The following is a 26,798-nucleotide window of genomic DNA, read 5'->3' as shown; positions in this document are numbered from 1 at the left end:
TTTTTATTTTTTAATTCCATGCTAAGTTCAACTGAAAGTGAGCTTACCATACACAGTAAGTGGGTGTTTAATTAGATTTACAAGAAGCAAACAGAAACCCATAAGTGCACAAAGCAAAAATGTGGGGAAAAGAATTTCAAGATAATAATGAATAATAGCCCAGTTCCCGGATGATTAAAAACACAAGTAGACTGATTCTTTCTGAGATTTCTGGCAGAATGAAAGCACATGATTACAGAAGTTTTTCAACCAATTTGCTTCAGTTTGAAAACTTCCACCTCAGCACTGGTGAGTCAGTGTAAATGTGTTCAGTTTTACACTGAGTTACATACTGTATTATACTATTACACTTTTTCTTCTTTATAGATGTAATTATTAAGAATATACCATTTTTCTTATCCTCATGTGGAGGATAAAGCGGGAGAAAATGGATGAATAGATATAATTTTTCTTTCTAAAAATAATTTCTATTATTAGAATATTTATAATATTTCTTTATTTAAAAAAACTAACAAAAACCTATCTGATTAACTGTCCAGGGGGCTAGTTAGATAAACTGTTACTCCTTTTGTGTTGATAAAAACATTAGATACACTTTATATATACATATTATTGTTTAACTGTGTTTTTGTTTTGTTGCAAAAATCCATGTTCATCACTGATGATAATTAGGTACAAATACATTTTATTATCACAATAAAAACATTCAAATGATACAGTTCTCTGACAGTATTTACAGCAAAGTCTCAAGACTCACATGGGTTTCACACTGATGAAGGATATGGTGGTTGTACTCTTTACTTTCCAGTCTTCAAAAAAAACAACTTGTCGGGACAATTGGGCCATTTTAATTCCTCCATATTTGGCTATTCAGGCCATTTTTTATTGCCAAGGAAGATGAATTTCAAAAGTATCTTGAGAGGATTTGAAGTAGTCTCTTTGAACTGGAGCCGAGCTTTAAGCAGTGACCGGGTTGTGTCCACTGGGCTCGCTGACGGAACCTCCGTGCTTGCGCCCCGAATATTCTCCAATAAATGAACCATCCTCGTCGAATTCCCCGCCGCCATCTGCGTAGTCAACCAAGCTGTCTCTGCTGACGCTGTCCCCGACTGTGTCATTGCCATTCAGGGAACACAAGCTACCGCCCTTCAGTGGTTTCTCGTCGCTGTCACTGCCATCAACGACAACAGAGAGGGTTGACTGTGGTCAGCGGTGCAGAGCATAAACAAACGTGTTGTAAAGCACATAAAGCAGCAGATGTTACACAAGCTGCACGTGTGCGGCCTTCGATGGCTGCAACACGCGATCACACACCCACACACGTAGTATCACACGGAATCAAAAGCAACACAAACTCACAGAAACACTATAGAGCATGTGCAATGGGTATAGACTATTAAATGCTTGGCTGCATGAACAGACACACAGGCTCCCACTCAAAAAGCTAGTTCTTATGGGAGGACTTGCAGGAAAAAGGAGCACAGGGGAGGTGGGGAAACATTGCTACAATCACTTCACTAATTGCTAATTGCCAAGGCTTCAGGACCAAAGGCAATTTCAAATCTCTTTAGAGCCAAGGATGGAAATTGCTAGAGTGCAGTAGGAAAGACGATGGGTGGGAGATGCGTGTGTGTGCGTATAAAGACGGGGTGGGGGTTGAAGGCTGAGATTGAGACAAGGAGAGGGAACGGGGGGGGGGTTGGGGGAAGAGGTGGGGCATATGCAATCCCAGACAAACAGCCTGTCATTCCCGGTATTCCCGAAGGGCTCACACGCAGGCTGAGGAGATTAGATGCCAATTTACGGCTGGGCAGCTGGCCAACTCGCAGGTGTGTCACGATGAGACGTGGGGTCACCTCAAAACACTGAGGATATTTTTCCTCCCTGTCCTCCTTTTCTAATTCCCTGAACCATCCGTGTTTGCTAACACCTCTCTTTGGTTTAGTATTCACGTCACAGAACGTCTGCGCTCAGAAACAGTCCTCAGGTGGCCGGTGTATGTACCATGAGGCACTCTGTCTCTGACACCTGTGCTGACTACAAGCCTGACATTTTGAGCAGCATTTTTGGGCATACATGTGGTTCAAGCCAAGATTAGAAATCGGGGTCTCCTTCGCGCGGATTTTTAATAACTCGTCTTATCTGGCCGATTTCATGAGTCCGTTTACCATGCAAGCCACATAAGGTCCGCATTTCAACTCTTATCAAACCTTCTTTCTCTGACGACTCTAGAGTGCTGAAGATAAGTGGCTGTTATCTAAGAGCAGTGGAATGCCACAGCCGCGCCGGCCCGCCCACAGTGACTTTGAATACGGTGATAAAACAGGACTGTGTGAGTGCCTCTGAGCTGCAACTCATTCAAGACCTTGGTCGGGATCCAGCTCCAGTCTCAGCTGTTGCCGTGAAAAGGCTTCGCTGCAGCCTGACAAACAGGTGAGAAATGGAGGTGCAACACAGAAGGAGCAGAAGGTAATTAAATTTGTCTTGCCACTGACCCATGCTGACTTGGTTTGGGGGCAGCATGAGACACTTCAGGTGCACGATAGATTTTTCGGCCCCATTGCAACTGTCGTTGTGTTTATTTCAGTTTGGAAAAAAGTTCCCCACATCTGTTGCCACCTCCTAAATTGCACATTAAAATGTGAGAAGATGAAGGGTTTAAAAAGATGGGGAGGGGGGGGGACAACAAACTAGATGAAGAAAAAACTGCATCACACAGTTAGTTAACAGGCAAATTCAGCTATACGACACCTGCTGTTTCTACAATGGACAGAGGGACAAAGCAGCAGAGGCCTGTCTGAAAAGAGAAATCATCCGAATCGTAATTACCACTTCTCAGCTCACTAGACACATAGAACACCGGTGGGTGATCCATTGCCCTCAGTGATTCAAAGGGCACCAGAGAACTCTAAATCTAACACTAAAAGCCACGAAAAACATCACAGTAATGCTAAAGGCACTCTGGAGGGGACAGTAGTCAGAGGAGCATCATGGGCACGATCCATGGGAGGCATTCCAAACAAACAGCACAGATGCAACCTACTCACACATTCAGTATATATTAATATGAGCTTCAAGGTAAACCATACCAAAGCCACCCTGAAGTGCATACAGTCCAGACCAAGCTGCTTTCCATCCACATACCAGTCATTAAGAACTTCAGGGGAGTAAAAAAACTCCCATATTAGAGTTGTACGTGAATTATATATATAAGGCCATGTCTTTTTTTCTTTATTAATAGAATTAGTGTTGGTAAGAATCAAAGGATAGCAATCGTGAGTGATCATGTTCTGAATAATATGATGAAGGGCAGGATCAAGCACACGGCCGTGGCTAGTTTAAGTGCGTGCACAAACAAAACACACCCCTGCCACAAAGTGTCAGCGAGGATGCAGTCCATTCCCCTAAACTGTCAACATGGCAGCTTAACAATGGAAACAACAGACACTTAACAGCTATTAGAAAAAGAAAAAAAAAAACACTGTCTTCCCAGTCCACTGCTCTGTGTCTCCGCATGCATCAGTGAATATAGGATAGTTTCCAATCCACAATGCTGTACATATAAAATCAATATGTCTGCAGTTGGAAGCTTCATCTATTGTGATTAAACCAATGCTTGGTCAAATCTAAGAGCTACAACTGTCTGACCACCATTCAATAAATATGAGTTATGAATATGAACTTGTATGGTTGTCACTTACCCTCAGTAGCAAATGCACTGGCCTGAATATAAGACACAAACATGTAAATGACGTGTATGATTATTAAATAACTTTGACTTGATTGGGTGAATGAATGAATGAATGAATGAATGAATGTCAGTACCTTCCTGACCATTTATTGCAATTAATGGACAAATGGTTTTGACTTGATGGTTCCATTCTTTAGATCAGAGGTCTCAAACTTGTGGCCTGTGGGCCACATGCGGGCCCCCAATTAACATCATGCGGCCCATCACTTAATATCATTTATACTAACTTATTTCTGTGGGGTTTTTTTTATTGAGAGATTGCGGTCAGCTGAATACAGCTGAGTTTCTTTATGACGACAATGTCCTACATGAACTGACACAAAGCGTTGTTTATGTTAGACAGAGAGACAGCAAGTGTGCAGCGGCTGTGTCAGGCGGACACCATTTTAGTTCAACTCAAGAAACACTTCTCCATGAAACAAACACACAACAAGAAACTCGCTGTGCACAAGTATGCACAAACACACAGAGCAACACAAAATAACGAACTGATCCCGACAGAAACAAGCTGACTCTACTGTCTGTAGAGTGCACACATGCACACGGTCCAGTCAAACACACAGATTACCATTTCATCTACAGGGGAACAAAGCTCAAGTCGAGTGTCACCCACTACTCTAAACTGATCTGTGTGATTACCTAGCCCATTAAATGGCGAGAACATGGGCTTCTCGCTTGGTCCTGCTCATGAATGCAAGGTTTGCTTTTGGGATGGGAGAGAAAAACATTACTGTGACAAATGACAAATGAGTTTCTCAAACAGAAATATTCCACATATGGTCGTTAGATTAATATTGCTGCAACACAACACATTTATGCACTGTGTTTATGCAGATAAAAAAAAAAAAATGCAATTTCCTCAGCACAGATTTGCACTGCAGCTTTGCTCTGTAGAGTCGGAGTGTAGCTCACCTGTATTCACAGAAGTTGTCGTCATTCATTCCATGTGGCTCAAAGTCAGGGTGGAGGTCCTCCTTCTCTTTCACTACAGGGGGGCAGCAAGACAGACATTTTAGCACATTTGTAAAAGAGCATGTTACACCATGTCACACATGAATGTGTTTAATAATTATGATGAAGTTGACCATTGTGCTTTTAGATATAACTTGTTATCACCTCATTACAATCTCTCAGAGCACTAGTAACTGCAGCATATGTCATTTCTAGTCTTGTCGCAATATTGAGATGGAGTAGCCAGTATTTGCACAACATGATGACAACATGAAGAAAGTTCACTCTCTGTTGTGGAGGACTTTTGCCGCGACCGTTGCTTATATCTGTGGCGTTAAAGGAACCCAAGAGTGATGTTTCCTGACATTAGACATTGATGATCTGGAAATTTCTGAATGTGAAACCATACATTTCTAAACCAAGACTGAAGACTAGCGGACTCATCCCCACAATAGAGTAGAATGGTGAATGGTACGTTGGGTTGGGGCAGAGCATCAAAAGACTGCAATGGAATGTAACTCCCCCCAAGTACAAAATGAGTCATGAAAAATCTCAAAGCATATTTGAGGACATAGAAACCTCTACAATCCAATGGGAGTAGTAAAGAAATGTCACTTTTGATATTATTGTGTGAACAGGTGTGAAATTTACTTTTGTTGCAAACATGTATGATTAAAGCACTAAAATGCTGATTTTGATGTCACAGGGACTTCAGTGTCATATGTAATCACCTTCCCTGCAGCTTCACTGATATATCCTGTTTCCGAAAACACAAGGTCAAAGCGACCTTGACTTTTCACCTGCAAAATTGAATCCCTCCACCCTTGAGACCAAATGAATGCCTGTGTCAAACGTGAAACATTTTCTCTCAAGGGTTTTCTGAGACGTCGAGAGAGAGAGAGAGAGAGAGTGGCACAGACAGATGGACAACCCGAAAAATCACAATGCCTCCAGCTATGACTGTCACAGGTGTGGAGGCCTAAAACCACCACACAAAAAAACTTTATGTCGTCATATCAAGTTGGTGCAAAACCTCTTTTTGTGTCCACACGAAGACTACACATCAGCTCTTTGTGTAAATATGCTTTAAAAATACCATGCTTCTGAGAAAGACAAAGAAGGGCTTTCATGAACAGAGCTGGATGGGCAGAGGGGAGATCCAAAGGGCCTGATGAAATATTCAGTGCTTCATGTCAAAAAGTACTGCAGGCAAAGGAGTGGAATTGTGGGGTGAAGACGGTCAAAGTAGTAGGGGAGGAGAGAAACTGAGCGAGCTGATTCTTTGCAGGTACCAATGAATTTGGGAGTGATACAAGGCAACACAAAGGAGAAGCCAGGACGGTGCGTACAGGGTGACAGGTGGGGAGGAGTAAAACACATCTCGCATGACAAGATATAAATACAGGTACAAAGCGAAAGTAACAAAGACACACACACACACACAACAGCTCATTCAGGGTAATGGCAGGGTTGGCATGCATTGGTGCCTCACATGCATGCATAATTTATTTCCACACAGGGTCGGGGGGTCAAGGTTGAGGCCAACTCCACTTTGCTTCAGAAAGTCAACAAAAATAACATCAAGAGTCAGATAGAGGCATCGTCCTGAGTAAGAGGTGGTGTTTAAAATAATGTGATATAATTCAAATTTATATGAAATCAGACTAATCTATGACGTGTACGGTGTCCTGATATTTATTTATTTTTTTTCCCCTCCCAAAGCAAAGTGATGAGGCAGCCCAACCCTGGTCAAAGACTAACTGACCTTTTTCCATGGAGAACATGTCTTGTCGCTGGCGCGGCGGTGGCGTACCTGCATACTTGCCACCTCGGTTTTTCCGCACAAAGCAGACCATGAGTGCGACGAGGGTGAGCAGAGCCACGGCGCACATGGTCCCAATAATCCACCCGTGCGCTGAGGAGTTCCTCTGCTGTGCTCCCACACCTAAGAAGAGACACATCAGAAGAGTTCAACAATCAACTCAATACACCTGTGTATGGAAAAAAAAAATCCCCTCAAGCACCCCTCAAACAACTAAATCTTTCAGTAAAAAAAACCCAGAAGAACACGATGAATTCAAATTTGAGAGGATGTTCTTAAATCGTATTTCACTTACATTCCCTTCAGCTATAACACTCTATCTCCTCTGAAAAGTATTAGATCGGCAGGAGAAGAAAAGACCAAAAAACTCATTCACCTGAGTCAATATGAGTTCTTCACTGTTTTGTTTGAACTGCCATTGGCAGGACGCTAATCACTCTCTCGACTATGACACCTTTTCTCTCGTCTCACCTTTGACTTGAGTGTGGAAAACATCCTCGAAAATGCTAGAATTATCGAGCAGACTCTTGGCCATGAGACGCACCGTGTACATCGTCCCCGGTACGAGCCCGTCGATAACGTGGAAACTTTGAGAAGCGTTTACAGCCTCTGAAATCCGCCAGTTACCATCACCTACACAGCCAAGCACAACAGGTGCACAAGCAGCAAGTTCATATTATTTGTGCCATTACTCAAGAAGATGGGATTAGCTGTTGCCAAGTCATACATGTTTGTTTGCACTATAGTTCATGCAGGCCATTAAGACCTGGTATTAACACGCGTACATCCTGGATGAGACTTCTGCTGTAACCACATGTGATTGCATCTCGCAAATACAATAACTGCATGTAACTGCGCTGCTTCTTTGAAGTGCCTTATCTGTATATTGAAAATATGTTTGACCGTGGTCTTGTGTTGTATTGACCATTAGTTGGTTATTTGACTCTCTCCCACACCTCTCTCTCGACAGAAGAAAATTATAAATTGTTTATTTTAGTAAGAAAAAAAAGAAAAAAAAAAGCGATATATCACCTTGCTTAGGGAGCGTATCCCTAGATTTTTGCCAATACACAACCCTACTGTTGGTAATGTGTGTGTGTGTGTGTGAGTCCGCGTCTGTACATCAACATGAGAAAGAAGAAGAGAGAGAGAAAAAAAGACAATGGAGGAGCTGAATTTAAGCATCACTCCTTCTACTGTAACAAGAAATAAGAAAATAGAAATCATGTGGAGTGAAGTAATACTGCAGCTGTGGCTACAAATAAATCAACATATGGACACTGAGGAGTGTAAAAATAAAGAGAAACTGCAGCGGGTCACAGGATGTCAGCTAAGTAGGTGGGATCTGATGCCCCCTGAGGACAGATTGCGTTCATGCATGCTCAGAAATGTGGCCGTGCGCATCACCAAACCTCTGAATGTGGTTTTGTGATCAAATTTGATTAAGGAGTGCAATCGTGATCGGAACACTCCGGATATCTCGGATATTAATACCAGGTCTAAAGGCTTTTAACATATTTCTATATACTATAGAGCATATTCCCAGCTGCAATTAAACATGGTGCCATCTAAGTTTCCTGTCAATGTTCACCAAGGTGGGGATGGGAAACATAGCTTACGGTTATTCATATGAGCCACATAAAGCTGTGTGTCCTGCTGCTCTTCTCTTGCAGTCCAGCTGATTTTGGCACTCGTGTCACTCACATAAGCGCTTATGTTCAACAGGAGGGGAACTGATAAAGAGAGAGAGAGAAGAAGAAGAAATAATAGCAGGAAAATCAGGAAGAAAAGGAAAACACAGAAAACCACAGAGGTTAGGAGAAAGACGGCAAGGAAAGAGGATTAGCAGAGGCAAATAGGATCCCCCGCAGTGAGAACTGTGCAGCATGCAAAAACGTTTCAAGACGACAGTTCACAAAGGCAATACTGAGGCAGCAGATTTAATTGAGAGGAGCTGGATTTTGGGTCATAAAGGGTTGATACAGGGATCGTGGGCGGGAGTGACATCTAGTCTTGACACCCTCCTTTAAGCAAACCTGGCATTTCCTCATGCCTCTCCACAAAACCCAACACCCCCGTAAGCAAACATCACACGGGTCTCAAATCCCGTTGTTTGTTGAAAGTTCAGATACTTTAAGATGAGATCACAGGGATATTATTGGCTGTGCATGAGTGAGTGAGAGCTATACACCTAAGGAAAGATGAGTAGAATTTCCTGGCAAAGAGATTGGAGAGGAGAGAGAGCAGTTGGGGCCTGAAATCAAAGAGAAGTCTCAGTTAGATTCTTGCTACAATGCTGTCAGGTCTAATGCTCCATATTGTGAAACAAGTGAGCTCCGTTAGACTACATAAGGGAAGGATTGTTAGAGCAGCAGCAGGAGTCTTATCTTTTTTTAAAAAAAAAACCAAAGAAATGTGTTGTTTTTCTTGATCTTTTTTACCCAAACTATATTTGCACAACTATAAAGGACAGACTTTTGCAGAGGCAATTGCCGTTGCTACGTTCTACACCAACACACCTACAACCTTCTCCATCTCTACCACCACTACAGCTAAAGGCGGGAGATACATACTGCTCTGAACAGGGGCCACAGCTGGAGTCAGGGACAAATCTTCAGAGGGATGAAGATGAAGAAAAAAAAAAAATGAAATAACAGCACAGGATTAGAAATATATGGAGAGTGAGCACTGAGGTTTATAGAACAGCAGTGCACACACACACACTCACAGAGTTGTGGATATGAGTATGTGTGAGTGGCTGCATATATTAAACACAAAAACTTCACACACCTGTGAAGAAGGATCTGTTACTTTCCCGTCACAAATACTGTACATACACTACATAACAATAACTTTAACCAGGATTTCGGCATGTAGTGTATTTTGGTATAATTTGTCTAAAAACTTACATAATGACCAGTTAAACCTAGTCTAAGTGATATCTAGTGGTACATACATTGTATAATTCTTACATTATTTAATTTTTAGCTCGCGAGCCCCCTATTTTACAGATCAGTGTACAAATAACACTCATAAATAATGAGTTCCATTCAGCTCCCTTGCTTTCAGGGTGCATGTTTGTTCACCGGTACACCGGTTAGAGGTATATGCTCTTCAAAGCTCCTTTTTTTTTATCTCGTTTGTAACCCAACTTTTCTGCTTTGTTATCTCATGAGATTAGATTTTTTTTTTTGCCACAATCGTCAGCTGTAGGTGTTAGCTGTCCTCACAGTTTCTCACAGATGGTCCACCACATCCTTCTGCTGCCAATATCTTTAACTCCACCTGCACTATTTGCATCACAAGACTTTCTAACAAGCACACAAGGACACACTCTTACACTGCCAGCCTGTCATTATTCCAAACTTTTTTTTTTTTTGAAGCAGAAAATGATTCATGGTAACTACACGGTGATAAACATTAAAGGCTCATTCAGTCAAAGGTTAACTCTAAAAGGAACACTGAAGAGCATGCTCACCGCGGCTTAATAACTCCCATGTGTTCATTTCGTTTTTTCACTGTCACACCAGCCCTCCGCGTTAATGTCTGTAAATTGACGACGCCTCAGCTCTGTGCTGTTGGCATCCATAAATCCACTCTGCTGCATTGTGTCCAACGTGCCTCCAGGACAGTGCTTCAAAACTACTGTTTTATCTCCCCTCTGAGTCCTGCCTCGACCATATTTACAAACAGTGCATCTAATGGCTCTCCGGACGGACATCCACCTACAAGGTGCGGAGGCTCTCAGAGGAAGCATAAAAGCCAGAGAGGAATGAATAACTGTTATTAAAACATTCAAAGATTGTGGAGCAACATTTTGTCATGCAATCATTTTCTGCCTCCTCGCCTACTGTTAGTGAGGGTTTTTCATGCAAAATTCCAGAACACATTTCCAGTGTGACTGATGTACTTTCAAGGCTGAAATTACACACAGCTATATCTGCGCCTTGACAGGCAGGGAGCCTGAACAGTCCACATCAGCAGAACAGTGAGATTATCACAATTTTCATCAACAAAGATCTCATCGTGCTCTTATCCTTTATGACAGAATTGTTTAAAAATGCCAACCCGAACCCCTGCGAAAAACAAACACGCTGAGCCTGATGCTATTTAACGTAACTCATGAGAAACGATATTTCAGATGCTGAAATGTGGCTTTAATTGATTGATGGGTTATCTGTTGTTTGTTGCAGGCACATGCTTTAATCCCATGCTCCTTTTAGTCACTTCTTTGTCACCAAGCGTCAGATCTGTTAGTGTTTTTGTCTTGCTTCGTTGAGTTCTTGTGTTAGTTTAACTTTAAAATCACGTTAAGTTCATGTTACTTTGGGTGTTGGGTTTGATTTTCACTTCCCCTTTTATTTTGGTAAACATTCATGACTTCCTGTCGTGTTGTTTCTTCATCTGTCTTGACACATCTCCCCTAATTCCCTCATGCACTTCACCTGGTGATCCTTAAGTAATCACTCGCACCTGCCCTTGATTCCCTCTTCCCTATATAGTGTCCCCAGTCCCTCTGTCATGTGCCAGTGTGCCGTTTATGCTACCAGAGAACACGTCAGAGACCAAGTCTGTATCGCCTTTTGATAGTTCGCTCAAGTGCCAAGTTTTGTCTTGATAATTCAACTTCTAGGGGGAACTGATTGAAACCCTTGAATCTTCCATCGTGCATTTGGGTCCAAGCAGTGTGTTCTCCCTTCCTAACACTTTTACAGACACGTTATAATACATTTCCAACAGAGCCAACTGACCAAAATACCCCAAGCTCACGTTCATACAGCTCTGCAGCTCACACACACACAAAAAGGCTTTTAAAGCCAAAGAATTCTGAAAGAATCCAAGAATTTTGGATTTCTGTTTTCCCACATAAAATCAGGTGTTACACTATAATTCCCTATCTTTCAAATCCATGCTAAGCTTTAAACTGCACATCGGCAGAATGACCAAAATAGTCTTCTTTTATCCGTTGAAGTTTGTGTGTAGTGCAACATCTCTGATAGTGTTAGAACATGCCAGAAATCTCACCCAAAATACTGGGCATTCTCACTGTCCACTTTTAAAGGGAATTTGGATGATGAAATAAGTCATAATGCTGCTGCTGCTACACTTAAAATCAAACATAAGAAATAGAAAGTCAGACAATCCAGTTTTAAATGACCTATACTGGCTTTCTATATCCTTTAGAAATGTTTAAAAAAAGTCATTTTATTCCTTTTAAATAAAGTATTCAATTTCCCTGAGCAATTCAAAGCAGTGGTTTAAGACATTATTTAGCATTTATCACTTATTCCCTTCCTCTATTTTCCCTAATTTCTCTCCTCGCTCATTCTCCCCGCTGTCGGACACTTGATGTTTTATTTGGGTGGAAGACATAAATGAAATAAAGTTGTCTGAACAGGTTTTATTCATTAAAAAAATAACCCAGGGAGGCAGGAATATGCAACAGAGAGCTGATGATAAAACATCCTGACTTTTACTCCAAAAACAGAATTGAAAGCTTTTGTATTAGATCATCCAAGCCTTAAAACACCCACTGTTTTTAAACTCGAATGGATTAAGTTTGCAGCGCGAGCTTTACATGGAAAAAGTGGTCTCCAGGCCAAAATAACCCTAATGACATCATCAAAATGTTTTCAAATATTGATAGGCTCTCCCTATAATCATAAAAAGTGGTTTCATTTTGACCACAGTACAATAAATCATTAGCATAAATATCTCCACTTTGCATGAATTATTAAACTGTGACTACCGTGTCTGTGGTACATTACGCTTCTGACACTAGAGGGGCTTTTAAACGAATACCAATGCCAATTTCTGTCAGCCCCACAGTCCAGTGCAGATACGCTGATTTCATCTACTTACGTCCTGAAGTGATTGTGTTGCTCTCCTGGGCCAGTGGAGGTCCACAACCTGCTCGAGTGCAGGCGCTGAGGTGGAAGTGATAGAGGCTGCCCTCCTCCAAGCCCTCAAGCAGCCACTGTGTGGTGTCAGGCCCAGTGATGTTCATCTCCTGGGAGTCAACCACCTCAAGTGTGGTCTCATTAACTATAGATAAAGGAGACAGATGTCAGGTCAGTTCACGTGGCATAAGTGAGCCTACGGTCGGTGGATGGACGCAGAGAGCGGCACTGTTCTGCTGTGTTGTATGTTTATGGAACACAACTACAATGAGGATCAATGGTCGAGGGAGGAGAAAGACAAGCGAATGTCACGCCAGCTCATGCGGAAAGTGAACGCAGTCTAGATACACGTCCTGACAGGTGAGCTGAGGAGGAATACGTTATGAAGAAAAGCGAGAGGAGATGAAAGGAGCAGATAGGGAGCTCGGGGAGGAGGGAGGGGGTGTAAACAAGTAGCAATGGAGGAAAAAGAGGAGGCAGATGAGAGGGAGAGAGAACATGAAAAGAGGGAGGAGGAGGAGGGAATGGAGGAAAGTTAAAAGATAATGACAGTATTTTCAGACCTCAGAACCAATTTTCTGGTGTGTGTGTGTGTGTGGGAGGGGTGGTAATGATTAACAAGAACAAAAATATTTAGAATTGGTAATATTGACACAAATGGGCTGTAATGTAATAAAATGGGCATTTATTTGACTATAATCACTCAAGTTGTAAAGGACTTTTTGCCACTGACCAGAGAGAGAATAGTTGCAAAAAGTACTTTACAACTTTAGTGATTGTAGTCAGATAAATGCCACATTTTATTACACTACAGCCCATTTGTGGTTGCATGTTATAGTATTATAATATTATTGTTCTTGTTCATCATTACCCCACACACACGGTCTGAAAATAGATGTCATAATCTTAAAATATTAAAAAAAAGCACTTTAGTGGTTGTTTATGTCAGACCGTTATTACCTGTGTTTGATGCAGTATGGATTACTACAGAGATAGACATATTAACACAACACAAGTCTCACTCGTGTCAAAAAAGGGCCCAGAATGACTAAAAAAAGGATTTTTTTTTTTTAAATAAAACAACCCTACAGCATTAAAGAGGGAATTTATGAGGAGAGGCAAATGGCAAAGGCAAACAGAAAATATAAGAAGGAGGCAGGGAAAGGAAATGAGGTGAGTAGCAATCACAAGCAGCATAACGTATCACCGAACATGTATAATAGATCAAAGTACAGTATGTGTGCAGACACACTTCTCCTGAAATCCCCTTCATCGATGTCAGGGCCCGTGTTGCAAAGCAGGTGAGAGCTGAAAGTGTGCCGAGTCTGTTGTACCGCTTCAGAAATCTAATGGATGTTCTTTCCCAGCACATTTCACTTGTTTCTTCCAAACACTGTCAGATTTTTTTCATTGACTACTCACGCGGCAGTTTTAATGACTCGACCAGATGCACACTCATTTCAGTTAACAAAGGACAAAACTATTGAAATAATGTTTATGGGCCACATAATGAGTCCTCGTGGAAAAAAACACGCGACTGCACTGTGATTAATGGCATATCTGAGAAGATGTGAGGGAGATAGAGAGCGTGTTAATGAGCTGACCAGACAGTGGGTGTTGATGGAGACACCAAAGGGGCTGCCTCGCACAAAAGATTTCAGAAATGTCAGCGATTCAGCGAGTGGAGGCTTTGAAAACAGAGAAACTGTAATGAAAGGCTCACACTCACATATTCACTCTAACTGTCATGTCAGGGGTTCTTCCCTTCTTCCCTTCCTTTTTTTTCTTTCCTCAAGGATATCCTCACGAATAATAAATGGTAAAGAACGTTGCACTAACTTAAATGATCATCTTTGCTTGAGAACCTGTAGTCCAGCTGCACATGTGATAAGAAACACCCACTAGAAACTGTCAAAGGAAACTGCACAATTCACAACAAACTCATTGTGGAGTGTTCAGTGTCACACACTGCCACCTAGTGTCTGCTGTGAAAAGAGCTGAGCGTATGCATGTATTTCAGGTGTGACTAATCAGTCAAACAACATTGCGTGCACATACTGAGGTAGTACTGCAGGAGATAACCACTGAGGATGCCATTTGCCTGGGGGGGCGGTCCCCACACCAGCAGGATTGAGTCTCTCTGGGCATTGGAGGCCGTGAGAACAGGCACTTGTTCAGGAACTATGAAAAAAAAGAAAATAAATGACAGTTCTGTTAATTAATCTGCACTGCAGACAAGATCGTCTTGCAGGTTGTTGTTCTTTTTTCTTTTTATCTGGAGGGAAATCATTTTTACATCAGAGTTATAAAAATAAAAGATTTGTCTCTAGTTAAAGTAAACTTGAACTAGTATTTTAGTACAGTATATGCTGCGTGCTGTGAAGTAAAGGTCGATCTCGACACCTCACCTCCCTCTGAAGTGTTGAAGGCGACCGGGTCACTTTTGGGCCCATTGCCCTTCTTGTTGAAGACGTTGACAGTGAGTCTGTACTCAGAGAAAGGTTTGAGTCCCGGCACGAAGGCATGACTCCTCTCCCCTGGGAAGGACAGGGACCGGCTGTTTTCTAAAATCTTGCTGGGGTCCAGCAGACCTCGCTTCCTTGACCACTGAACCTGTTTGAGGGAAACCAACTGGAGGATCAAATGTGAACAAACAGAAATTGATGCTAATGAGGCACTAATCTTCACTTATTAACTATGAACGCATTTGCATATTATCCCCCTATTACCTCTGCTAATGAATGTACAAGCTACACAGGTAAAATGCTTTGTTATGACGTTTACCTTGCACATAAGTGATTATAGACATTCAGTGTAGATTCAATTATACATCAATATAAAGGTTAGAAGAGAAAAACGAACACTGATCTCCAAACTGAGCTGCTTCTGTGGGTGGACGTGCAGCAATTACATAATCAGATTCAAGGCTTTCTTCGTTAACTACTGACAAACTCGTCGCAACATGGAGCACAATGAGATTTCAATTTCAGAGACAACAAATCTGTCTTTATGTGGCACTTACAGTAAACACCGTGCAAGCTTATTCAAGTGTCGTCAAATTTAACTGAAGTTTAACTTTATTTTCAGAAAACAGGAGGCTTTATGCTTTACAGCGTGCCACTCAACATGCCGCTCACAATGTCCTGTTCAACCCACACAGCCTATCAGCATCATACTGCATGGCCACATTACAATGCAAGCAGCGCTGTAACAATATTTCTCCCACGGTACATAGCATCAGAAAAAAAGAAATAAGATTTACATCTTCCTGTCTCTGTCTAGGCTCTATTCTGCTTCATTAAAATCTTCATTTGCACTCGCAGTAGTGGTTGAACAAGAGAACCTATGGAAAACAAAGCAGTGCAAATGAGTGGCGTCTCTTTCCCGAGAATCTGTGGCACATTGACAGAACCTCCACATTACGGAAGCTGGGAGAATATGCTATTATAATAATAGCACTATGTAAAGCAGGCAAAGGATTGTGAACAAACTTTCCAAATTAAAGCGAGTGGCATTAGTAAGCAGCGCTCTGCAGTCGAGGATGCCGCTCTTCAAACTACAGATTCTTCCGTACCTGATTAGTTGTGCTGCATGACTAGTGGCAGCTATGTGAACAATACTACACATAATGATCTTATGAAAACACCAAACAGTTACTGACTGTAAAATATGAACTGCATGCTACGGTCAGTGGTTATTTTAAAAGATAGAATAGAATAGAATAGAATTTAGATTAAAGGGACAATACAGTTAACATAGTTCTAATAGAAATAGCTGATGTGCTGTTATGTAGAGTTTATAGCTATTGTTAGTTTGCAACTCTTTTACGTGAATGTGAAGTATAACACATGATCAAACATGTTAAAATTACACAGCACATTAAAATGAAAATGCATATACATAACGACTACTATACAAGATCACACGCAATAACAATTGTCAAATGATACTGAAGACATAATCGGTACAATTAAATATGATAAAACTTGCTAAAACTACACTCGATGAAACATAACACTTCTCCCAAAACCACCCATATTGACCCCTGACCCTTCAGGATGATGGAGACTTACGTTGTAGCCCCCGAGATGACCTCTCACTGTGGCGAGGGGAACTGCGGTCCAGCTCACTCTCAGAACAGTGCTGTTGATCACCTCCACTGCTACGTCCTGAGGCGCTGCAGTCGGGACTGAAGCAAACATGAAGACAGAAAGGTCAAGAACTCAGACAGCCTGCCAACAACAAGCCGTCTTAGCGGAGACGCGCTTAACACTGGCGTAAAATGTGTGTGAACGCTTGCAATTTGCTGCTGCTTGAACAACTCTGTTGTTTTTACGCCTGTGTCAAAATCTGTGATGAATGAATGATGTGACTTACATATTAGCAGGTCAATGCGTTTAGCTCGCACACTGTGTGCATGCAATGCTCAAGAGTGCCTTGAATAAACCTTGAATACATTTCTCTCGACATGACTTAGTGGAACAAACACAGGTTTTACTAATGACATTAATTAGGGCTCCACTCCAGGGTTGTGCTATTGTTTAAGTGTGAAAGTAGGTCACACTAAATACTTGACACTTCACCTGTAGAAGCAGTCAAACAATGTGTTATTTTAAAACTGCCTAAATGTTTCCTGCACTTTGTGGACGTGTTACAACGCAATAATGATACTGTATGGACATTATAGCATTGCTAATCAACACATTTTACTTTTGCATCGCACAGTACAGCGTAATATCGCAATATTCATTTTGCGTGGAGATACTATATTGCTTTTGAGACGCCGAGAATTGACTGTTGTTGTGGATTAGCTAGAAAAAGTACTGTAGTACCAAGTACTGTGCATGCATCAAAAAAGAATTTCTTCTCTACATGCGACTGGGATAGAAGAAAGGAAGGATAGAAGCACAGCGGACACTCGAGAGGGAAGCACCCACTGAGCCTCAGGCTGCAAAGGTGCAAAGTGTGTCATGATCTGTCAAATGTGTGACGGCCCCTGAGACAGAAGTGAAATTTTGACATACCTTTGCTCTACAAAGGTCAACTACCATCTGTTAGATTTGAAAAGAGGGTTCTTACTTTTTCGCTACAGCACATCTGCACATGGTGAAGACTAACTAACATGAAGAAAGGGAAGAAAAAAACCTAACCTGACACACTTTCCTGAAGGCAATGCCAAAAAACAACTGAGGGCAAGAGGAAGGAAATACAGGAACAAAAGGAAGTTCACAAAAAAAGGCGGCGGAAACGCAGATTTGAGACAAACACAGTGAATTTTTTTTTAAAATTACATTTTCAACTCACCGTCTTCTCCTGAGTAACCCGTAACAATTTTGGGTTCAGGTCCCCAGCCGTGGCTGTTCCTGCTCTGAACTTTGACCTCGTAGGGGACAAATGTGGTCGTGTTTCTCACAACAAAGGAGTGTCTCTTAACCAGGTGATCCTTCCACTGAGCCCCCACGCCCAGTCTCCGGTAGCTCACCTTGTACTCAAGGCCTGGGCCGTTGTGTTCGATAGGCAACAATGGCTATAACGGGACAATGTACTAATGACTTATCAATGATTAAGAATTTCTTCACAATAAAATTGCTTTTTTTTTTATTATAAGATCTTTGTCTTACCTCCCAGCTGATGTCCATCTGATGAGGAAGATGGCCTTGGATCTTGATGTTCTCTGGGTTTCTAGAAGGAGCTTTGGAGTCATGTGTTCAATTGTACAATTAAATAAAGTCATGTTTCGTAAAATGAATTCATTTACATTTCTAATCACACACAAAGACTCAGTGTGCTGCCACAATACACGACAAATACAACTACAGCAAAAGATACACACACACTGTGGAGACAGCTTGAACTGCAAAAAACTGCACATTTGTCTTCACACTGGATTTGTTTAGCAAAGAACTTGTCATAAAGTAAGTGTTTTTGGTTTGTTAGGTTTAAAAAAAACTAAAAACTAAAAATAATCTTCATAAATGGCAGCCTTGCACACATTTCCCTTATATTCCAACTCCTCAGACAGTGACATTAAAAGAGAATCAGTAAGACAGTTGCCCTGACATTCTAATTATTATTTATACATTTACTTAAAATTTCAATTGTTTTCAGATTGTGTTTATTTATTTAATGAATACCAACAATCAATCCAGGTAATAAACAATGTTTTTTGTTTTGTTTTTTTAAGTCATTAAAGCGGTAAAGCAGTAATGAATTTGATTTTAATTAAACCACGTTTGTGTTGGAATAAAAAGAATGCCTTTGTTGTTGTTGTGTCTGCATCGTCTACTTACTGGATGCATTTTACATTTCTGCACATTCTTTTAATACTTCTAGAGAAAATTATTGTTTTATGGTGCACTTTCATATTTATGCACCATTTTTGTCAAACGGTTTTGTTTACTTTCATTCTTTTTATTACGCTGTACTCTGTTTTATTTGTGTTATAATTGGGTTTTTCCACACATTTTAAATGTAATTATGTTTTTTTTCCTTTTTTATATAAAGCACATTGAGTTATCCTCGTCTATGAAATGTGCTACACAAATAAAGCAAGACTTTTACACCCCACACCTAAGCATTTGCCCATTTATCACGAGCCATGTCGTCATTGCAACAGTCAAAATCTTTAATTAAATGTTAATGGAACGTGTGGGTCTTACCAGCAGGGGGTGTTTTGTATTTCTCAGTGGGCTCACTAGGAGGTCCAGGTCCAACAGAATTAACAGCATACACTCTGAACTGGTAATCAAGGTGTCCGTGCAGAGCCAACTCGGCTGTTGCCTGGTTACCGGAGACTTTCTGGAGCTCTTTCCACCTGCCAGGCTCCCATTGGCTCTCCTCATACTCCACTATGAATTCTGAGCTCATGAAAGAGATAGAACCGCACATGCAGTGATTTACACATTCTGACACAACCACTAAGAGAGCGCGCATTAGACTCAGGCTTCCTTCGACGTGAACGAAAAAGAGAAAATTAACACGATCAATGAATAACATCAATAAATGCCAACATCATCGCTCAACGTTCACATCTGTGTGTAACATATGAGGCAATCAGTTTAGAGGAATGAAAGCGATTTACAGCGCGGGCCTCAAGTAAAGTTTATCGCTTTGGGTTTTATTTTATCACACAGCAAGTTAATTACTGAGTGACACTGAGTGACAGTGAAACACCACATTACAAAAAGCAGTAAGATAAAAAAAAAGTCTTCATTCTTAATGTTGAAAATGACAGATGTGTCAATTAGTTAAGCAACAAAACAGCTATAAGTGTGTTAAAAATAATGTGACTGAGGATTCATTAACGTCCATGTCTCATAGGAGAACAAAACAAAGGAGTGATTTACTTGCAGCTTTTACATCATTTCTGAGGCTCATTACATTAAAGTAACATTTTCACACACACACACACACACACCTCGTATCAAGCCAATCCACTGATCTTTTAGTGAATGAGAGGCTTTTTCAGTTCACAGTTCACAATTTTTACTTTAGGACTCCACTAAATCTGCTTTACACGACTCACACAGTTCAAAAATAAGTCCTTATTTATTTTAAGCCGCCAGTCACGCACTCTTATTTAATAGCTAAAAAAAAGAAAGCCTCCGCTTTCCCCTGAGAAGTCCTCAAAAAGCCCGCTGATGGACATCGTGTCCAAGGAAAACCAACGCTGTCACTTACTCTGACTGAAGATTTTGAAAGAACTCGGAAACAGCGACTTGTCAAATCCATTCACACATATTTTTTCTCATTCTCATTCTCATTTAGAACACGAGTGGAGACCAAACATGGATGAATACACAGGACACCGCTTGTCTACTTGTCTACTTGTATTGTGTGATACAGTGACATAGTTGAAACACAATCTTTAAATAAATAGTCTCAATATCAGCTCCTGCTAATTGGTCTATACATGTGGGAAAATGTTGAATGAAGCGGAAACATCGGCCATAAGGAAGTACAAAGAAATGTATGTCTGTATCACAGAATATGATGAGAATATTATGAGTGCAAGTAGAACCAACATCCGTCAATTGATCCAATTACTACTGTCACTAAGTGCTAAATTAAGAACTAATGTCAAAGATCGTTTTGAATCCAATTTTTAAAAAACTGACAACGGGTGTTTTGAAAAAACAATGGTAACGATTCAACGCAATGGAATTCATTGCATCAATGTCCAAAAATGACCTAGAAACTAGAGCCTAGAAATATATTTTCTTCAATTAAAAGATATTCTTATGTGTTTATTTGTTTGTTTGTTTCCATGATTTGCTGGGACAATAAGACAAATTCAAACCGTGGTCCCTGCATGGTCCTGGAACCAGCTCAGCGCAGGGAAGCGAGCGCCATATTCTTGTGTTTTTAAATGTTTTCTGAATTCCTCACAGTGAAAAATGTCATGTTTATGTTTTTGTTCTCTTGCAGTAAGGCTGAGGAAATACTTCATTTCTTTTCTTTATACTATTCTATCCTCTCAGCGGTGGAGTGTTTCTTAAGGATGGCTATTGTTGGCACACTTTCATAGACCAATTACACTGAGCTCAGCTCTAATTATTCGAATGACTCGATAATTATATCATTATGTGACTGTAAACTGAGTCACAATAGATTCCCGAAGCAGCTGTTGATGATTTAAAAACTCAGGTCTGATGCTTCCTCTGCATGGACGTCTATACCTGTCACTGAGCTGTTGTGATCGCTCCCGGGTTCCCAGGTCAGCCAAATGTTCCATGGACTCTTGATTTTGGATATATTTAAGTTCTCTGGAGCATCAGGAACATCTGCGATATAAAAAAAAAAAAATCAAACAACAAACATTCATTCATAACAAGTGAGAATTGTAATACATGAGTTCTAATCAGGGGTAATCAATATGGGAGGAATGGTCTCACCCAGCACTGTGAGCAGTGCACTGGCACTGTCTTCATCCAGACTGGTTCTTGCCGTGCACGTGTACATTCCCTGATCTTCAAGGTTGACGTTCATGATCTGCAGCATGACGTCATCCACAAAGTATCTGAAAATGTGATATATGCAGTGACTCACAGTATGAAATGAAATGGCCCACTAATCTTTGTAGATTGTTATTTTTTTTTGTCAGCTTTTGCTTCTCACGTCGCACAACGTATGAGCGATAATCATTAGTGGGCACATTGATATTAATGATGGTGCTGCAGGGAAATACAGCATGAATGCAGAATGAACGTAGGGGAAATACTGACTGTTTAAATACGGATTGTTTATTATTTTTCTTAAGAGAAGGCATTTAGATTACGCCGGAGTATTAGGGACAAACTTTTTTTAAAATCTTTCAAGAATAAAGTCGTAATATCATGAGAATAAAGTCGTAATTATTATTCAAGCAAAATCTCAGGTGATCGGCTGCGACCTGCGTCAAGTTGAGAAATGCCGAGCATTTTGCGGAGTTACATTTTGATTGGGGCTTCACAAATTTGACACAAATACTTATATTTTTGGAACATCAGCACCACCATTATCTTTAGCATCGGGGATTTGAAAAGATTGTAGAGGAAAAGAGAAGAAATCCTCTCTTTTGTGGACTGGAGGAGGAAATGGCTGGTAGTGGTCGACTGCAGGTTCTGCGTTCTGTTGCTATTTAATAAGAATACATTAGATAATGATTAAAAAAAAGAATCTCATAATATCACAACTTTATTCTCATATTATGAATTATTTACCTAATAAGCAGACAAACATTATTTGGTAAATGTTACCAAAACAGAAATCCATACACTAACTTCTTTGCATTTGACCTGTTGGTTCTATTTCTACTCATCAGAGTAAGGAGGTCATTTTTTAAGACTTTTTCCGAATTTGCATCGACTGAATCATCTGAGTCCACACCTGGAATTTTCCTCGAGGGAGAGCGGGATCTCCTCCCCATTCTTTGTCCATACCACCTCAAAGTTGCTCCGCAGACTTTTATCATACTCTGCCCCGCACATCAACTGTACAGTGGTCCCACTGGTGATCACCCTGTCCTGAGGTGGATCGACTATTTTCGTAGGGTCTGAGGGAAAAGCAGAAATGTTATGAATGGGTAAGATAGTGACAGAATAAAACATCTGAATATTTGTCACTTCATCCTCTTTCAACGGTGCTCAATAAATTCTACGATGTAATATATGGTATATACTGGCTTTTCAGCGAGGGCAGGATCTACAAACAAAACATGCACACACAACAGGTTAAGATTTGCCCTTAAGCCAAAGTTTAAGGAACGCTTTTCTCTAACTACACTTTTCCATAATGCACTGCAGGTGAACTGGCCCTTCGGTGAACGACTGTGTGCAAAGCCTTGCACTACTCTTGCTCAAAGGAAGCAGCATTATTCTGTATCACATTTGCCGAGATACCTTTCACCTCCAGCACAGCAGTGACAGTGGACTCCCCCTCTGTATTGAACGCAGCGCACACGTATTCCCCGCTGTCGTCTTTTTCTGCACCGGTGATTTGCAAAGATCCATTCTGGAGGCGAAGGAATCGTTCTTCCTTTATAGATTTGGCAATATCATCTTTGGCCCTAAGGAGGAGGGGGGGGGAAATACACACAATGTTTAGTGCGTGCAAATCTTACTGAACAGTACAAATCATACAGGGTCATGTGTGTTTTTAAGTATTCACTTCCCAAACCAAATCAACCATGTCCATTCAATTGTCGCTCTTATTGTCTTCCACACAAACTTCAACTAGTAGAATAAAGATGAATCTATATTAAAGCAAAACAGGACTAGGGCTTGCTGAATGTTAAATGTTATGTTTTTTTAATCTGTTTTTCTCATGGTTTCTTTAGAAATCTGATTCACTCTCCATGTAACTGTAGCAGAGACAACCTGGCCGTTGGAATTAGATTAATTTCAGGGAGCGGAGGAGGATTATATCAGACACCAGTGCCGTCGCCAGAGTATTTAAGGCTAACACCTGAAACAGTGTAGAAGAGAAAGCAGGATTCTAAGCTGCGATATTGTTCATTTTTGTCCGCAAACACCACACCGTTTCCACAATACGCACACACCAATGCAGTGATGTACATACATACATAAAATCACCCTGAAAGAAACAAGAAAATAAAGGAAGAAATGAGCAAACAAATTCGTCTCACTGACAAATGCCAACAGATGTTCACGGTAATCACTAACCAAGAGATAGTCGGTGGTGGGGAGCTAAAAACACTGCAGTTCATGGTGATGTCACCACCCAGTATCACAGCATACATCTGGAAGTCTCTTGTCAGTATCACAGGAGCTGTATCTAAAGGAGAGAGAGAGAGAGAGAGAGAGGAAGAAGAGAGATGAAGCAGCTCGAATGTCAAGTTGTTATTTGTGAGAGTTTTTCACAAAAGAACTAAAGGCAGAAAAAAAAAAAATCACTTCCAAACACAAGAATCACTACAAAATCATTTAAAACATATTTTTGACTTAGCAGATATTGGAGGTCATGTGGTCATAGATCAAATCATTCAAATATTTAGAAAAATATTAACATTGACACATCATTATCAAGTATGGTTGAGTCTAATACGACAGCAGTAAAAATACTTATTATTACTTAATGTTTTTTGACCCTTAATCAGAGCAAACTAATACTTAAGACCGGAGAAAAGAATTTTTCATGACTTTCACTTAATGGTCAATGAAAGTAGAGTCAGTCAACTGACCGGAAATAATATGTGATTGAAACAACCTTGAAATAAGCTGAAATTCTGATTCTTTTATCAGTGCTTTGCCTGGTATGGCATTGTATGTGTACATTTAGAAAGCGAAAGGAACTGGTACACCTATAGTTATAAAAGCAGCTTCTATAAATCCTATTACATTAAGACTGTAGCTGGTCAGACTCCATGTGCTGTGGTTACAATCCTGAGATGAATGCTTCCAGGAGAATAACGGGGATGTTTAGGGTCTGATTTAACAACACTGGATAATAATAACCCATAATATACACAATAGTGTCCTCACTGGCTGGAAAACTCACTCGTGATCATGATGTTGACGTTGGCGAGAACACTGCCATGAATGTTGGAGGCTTCACACTGGTAGACGGCACTGTCCTCTGCTGTGGCGCCGTGAATCACCACAGTGTCATCGAGCACTCGCGTGTTGCTCACTGGGTCATCTAATGGTAAAAAATGAGAAAGAAACAACAATGGACTATTCAACAAGAGTGGCATATAATGGCATATATTCTCTGGTTAAAACTGGTAAAATGCTAAACTCTATTCGGGTTTCAAAGTATATTATTATGACGAAAGAAGAATGATTTGAAGAGATAAGATTCGGAGATGCTGACGAGAGCTTAACATAATTATGATGAACTATTCTTCACTTGTTCTGACGTGTTGCAGACAAGATTAAAGGTGATTATATCAGGATCAAATCAGAGATGAAGGAAACATGAACAGGAATTGAAATACTGGCTTTACTGATAACAATGGAGTGGATGCAATGCATTGGAAATTCTGAGCAATGCTGGACATAAAAAAGCCTCACAACTCTTCCCAAAAAGGATCTCCACCAGAGGAGAAGTAAAATGAAAGTCTACATCGCTGAAACAGGAGAGGAAGCTGATTGAATTGTGACTGCACTTTTAAATGTTAAAGGTCGCTGTTGTACATATTTTTTCATAATCATCGAATAAAGTGATGAATATGAGAAGTAAAGACTAGTTCTTTTTAATTGTATTGGCACACAAAGCAGTCCGCGCAGTCCTTCCTCGTCAAGCCTGTCTCTAGTGTTTTTAAGCACAATTAAGAAAACAGCTTCTTGTCAACTTGAGGATGACTGCACTGTCCTCGTGCCCCGAGGCTAAAAGATGCTTCCAACCACAGCTAGAATTATTCCCCGTCACCTTGGAAAATGTCTCCATTCCTTCTCCACGTTATGTCTGGCGGTGGTTTTCCACTGACTGAGCACTTGATGTGAACATCAGTCCCAATCACAGTCAGCTGGCTCTGAGGAGGCTCTGTCAGCCACTTTGGAGGCTCTGGGAGACATTAAAGAGAGCTGTGTTGATCCGAGTCAAAACAACTGCCATCCTTGTGTCAGCAGCTTTCCCTTTGAAGCACAAACATTTGTACTCACAAACGCATTCAGTGTGTAATTAGGCCCTGGTGTGGATTTACCTTCCACTATTACATCAAAGTAGTGGACAACCTCTCCGGCTGGGTTTTTGACCGTACACATATATTTCCCCTCGTCACTTTCTGCCACAGCGGGGATGGTCAGCTGCTTTCCAAACTTCTTGAATTTTGTCCGTGGAGGCAGCTTGGCTCCCAGTTTCATCCAATTTACCGTTGGATTGGGACTAAAACATGAAACAACATATTATGAGTCATAGTGATAGATAAATGTAAAAGTGCATGTGATTAGATGTACATACAAGCCCTCTGGGATACACTCGAGGTGCAGGTCCTCTCCCTTCAACAGCACCTTCTCTGTCTGAACACCAGAGGGCAGCAGCAGGCCAGGTTTTCTCACTGGGGGGGCTTCAAATGCACCACAGAGAGCGGTCTTCATCACTCACATGCATAGTTTTCATCACAGGTTTACGATTCAGTCTCTTATGTGCAGCTTTTTGTATGTAAGTGAAACCACCACAGTGTTGCGGGTTCACATTGTATGACAGTGTTTTCATTTAAATGTCGCTTTGATGTGGGATTATCACTCACCGGCATCGCTGCTGTCAGCAGACTCATTGTTGGGTTTCACTAGAAAAAGAAAGGACAAAACAAAAATGTCGTGAGAGTGATGCTGGTAGTGACGGCAGAGCAGGTCGTCCCTGACATTTCTCAAGTCAAAGATTCCTGGAAGAAACATGAAAAGGCAAGCCCTGCTTCTTGGTATGCAGTACATGAATATCTTAAATATGAGTTGGTCTTATGTCATGCTGATCATTTACTGAGATGTAATTGAGCAGTTGGTCTATCATTTTGATTTAAAAAAAAACCAAAAACAACAAACTTAAAGCATGCATTAAAAACTTACAGCTCTTGACCACAACAACCATAGCGGTTTTCTGGACAATGGTGCGTATTCTGGAGAAGGCAACAAAGCAACAGTAATCCTGACGACTGTCGTTCTTTAAGGCATATGAGAAGTACAGGTTGCCGTCAATGTCCATGGAAACCCTGTCATCCTGCTCAATGTGCCGGAGACCTGCAGAGAAACGTCAATAATTATGGGTAAGAAAACACAAATCGGACACTCAAACCACTTTATTGGCTACTCTGGAGAAGCAAAAGTCAAAGGGAAAAAAATATATATATAAACGACTAAAGCATGGCTACGTACTGTATACACAAGACAATGATGGAAATGCCCTAAAGAGTTTCCTGGTGTGGTATCAAGCCAGC

The 26,798-nt window shown here is 40.9% G+C and overlaps 1 protein-coding gene across 3 annotated transcripts in view; it reads right to left on the bottom strand.

The window, feature by feature from the left end:
- Nucleotides 1-668: 668 nt before the first annotated feature.
- The window catches only part of LOC122776961 (neural cell adhesion molecule L1-like protein), a 46,793-nt gene continuing 20,663 nt past the window's right edge, over nt 669-26,798 (bottom strand). The window contains exons 6-30 of one of the 3 annotated variants that reach the window (XM_044037802.1): nt 26,431-26,601; nt 26,115-26,153; nt 25,826-25,931; nt 25,569-25,750; nt 25,295-25,429; nt 24,422-24,562; nt 23,587-23,698; nt 22,804-22,970; nt 22,292-22,457; nt 21,319-21,443; nt 21,103-21,207; nt 19,084-19,281; nt 18,046-18,116; nt 17,729-17,951; nt 16,498-16,613; nt 14,833-15,037; nt 14,483-14,605; nt 12,387-12,569; nt 9,098-9,136; nt 8,716-8,778; nt 8,144-8,257; nt 6,996-7,157; nt 6,468-6,647; nt 4,664-4,736; nt 669-1,171 (exon numbers count right to left, since the gene is read on the bottom strand). In XM_044037802.1, the coding sequence (XP_043893737.1) occupies nt 958-1,171; nt 4,664-4,736; nt 6,468-6,647; nt 6,996-7,157; nt 8,144-8,257; nt 8,716-8,778; nt 9,098-9,136; nt 12,387-12,569; nt 14,483-14,605; nt 14,833-15,037; nt 16,498-16,613; nt 17,729-17,951; nt 18,046-18,116; nt 19,084-19,281; nt 21,103-21,207; nt 21,319-21,443; nt 22,292-22,457; nt 22,804-22,970; nt 23,587-23,698; nt 24,422-24,562; nt 25,295-25,429; nt 25,569-25,750; nt 25,826-25,931; nt 26,115-26,153; nt 26,431-26,601 (3,413 nt within the window). In that variant the 3' untranslated portion in view covers nt 669-957. The remainder of the gene's footprint in view (nt 1,172-4,663; nt 4,737-6,467; nt 6,648-6,995; nt 7,158-8,143; nt 8,258-8,715; nt 8,779-9,097; nt 9,137-12,386; nt 12,570-14,482; nt 14,606-14,832; nt 15,038-16,497; nt 16,614-17,728; nt 17,952-18,045; nt 18,117-19,083; nt 19,282-21,102; nt 21,208-21,318; nt 21,444-22,291; nt 22,458-22,803; nt 22,971-23,586; nt 23,699-24,421; nt 24,563-25,294; nt 25,430-25,568; nt 25,751-25,825; nt 25,932-26,114; nt 26,154-26,430; nt 26,602-26,798) is intronic. The other 2 variants (XM_044037803.1, XM_044037804.1) reach the window with 2 other exon arrangements.

The sequence above is a fragment of the Solea senegalensis genome, linkage group LG11 (genome assembly GCF_019176455.1).
Source record: "Solea senegalensis isolate Sse05_10M linkage group LG11, IFAPA_SoseM_1, whole genome shotgun sequence".
Taxonomy (NCBI): Eukaryota; Metazoa; Chordata; class Actinopteri; order Pleuronectiformes; family Soleidae; genus Solea; species Solea senegalensis.
This window is presented reverse-complemented; position numbering and strand designations above follow the sequence as displayed.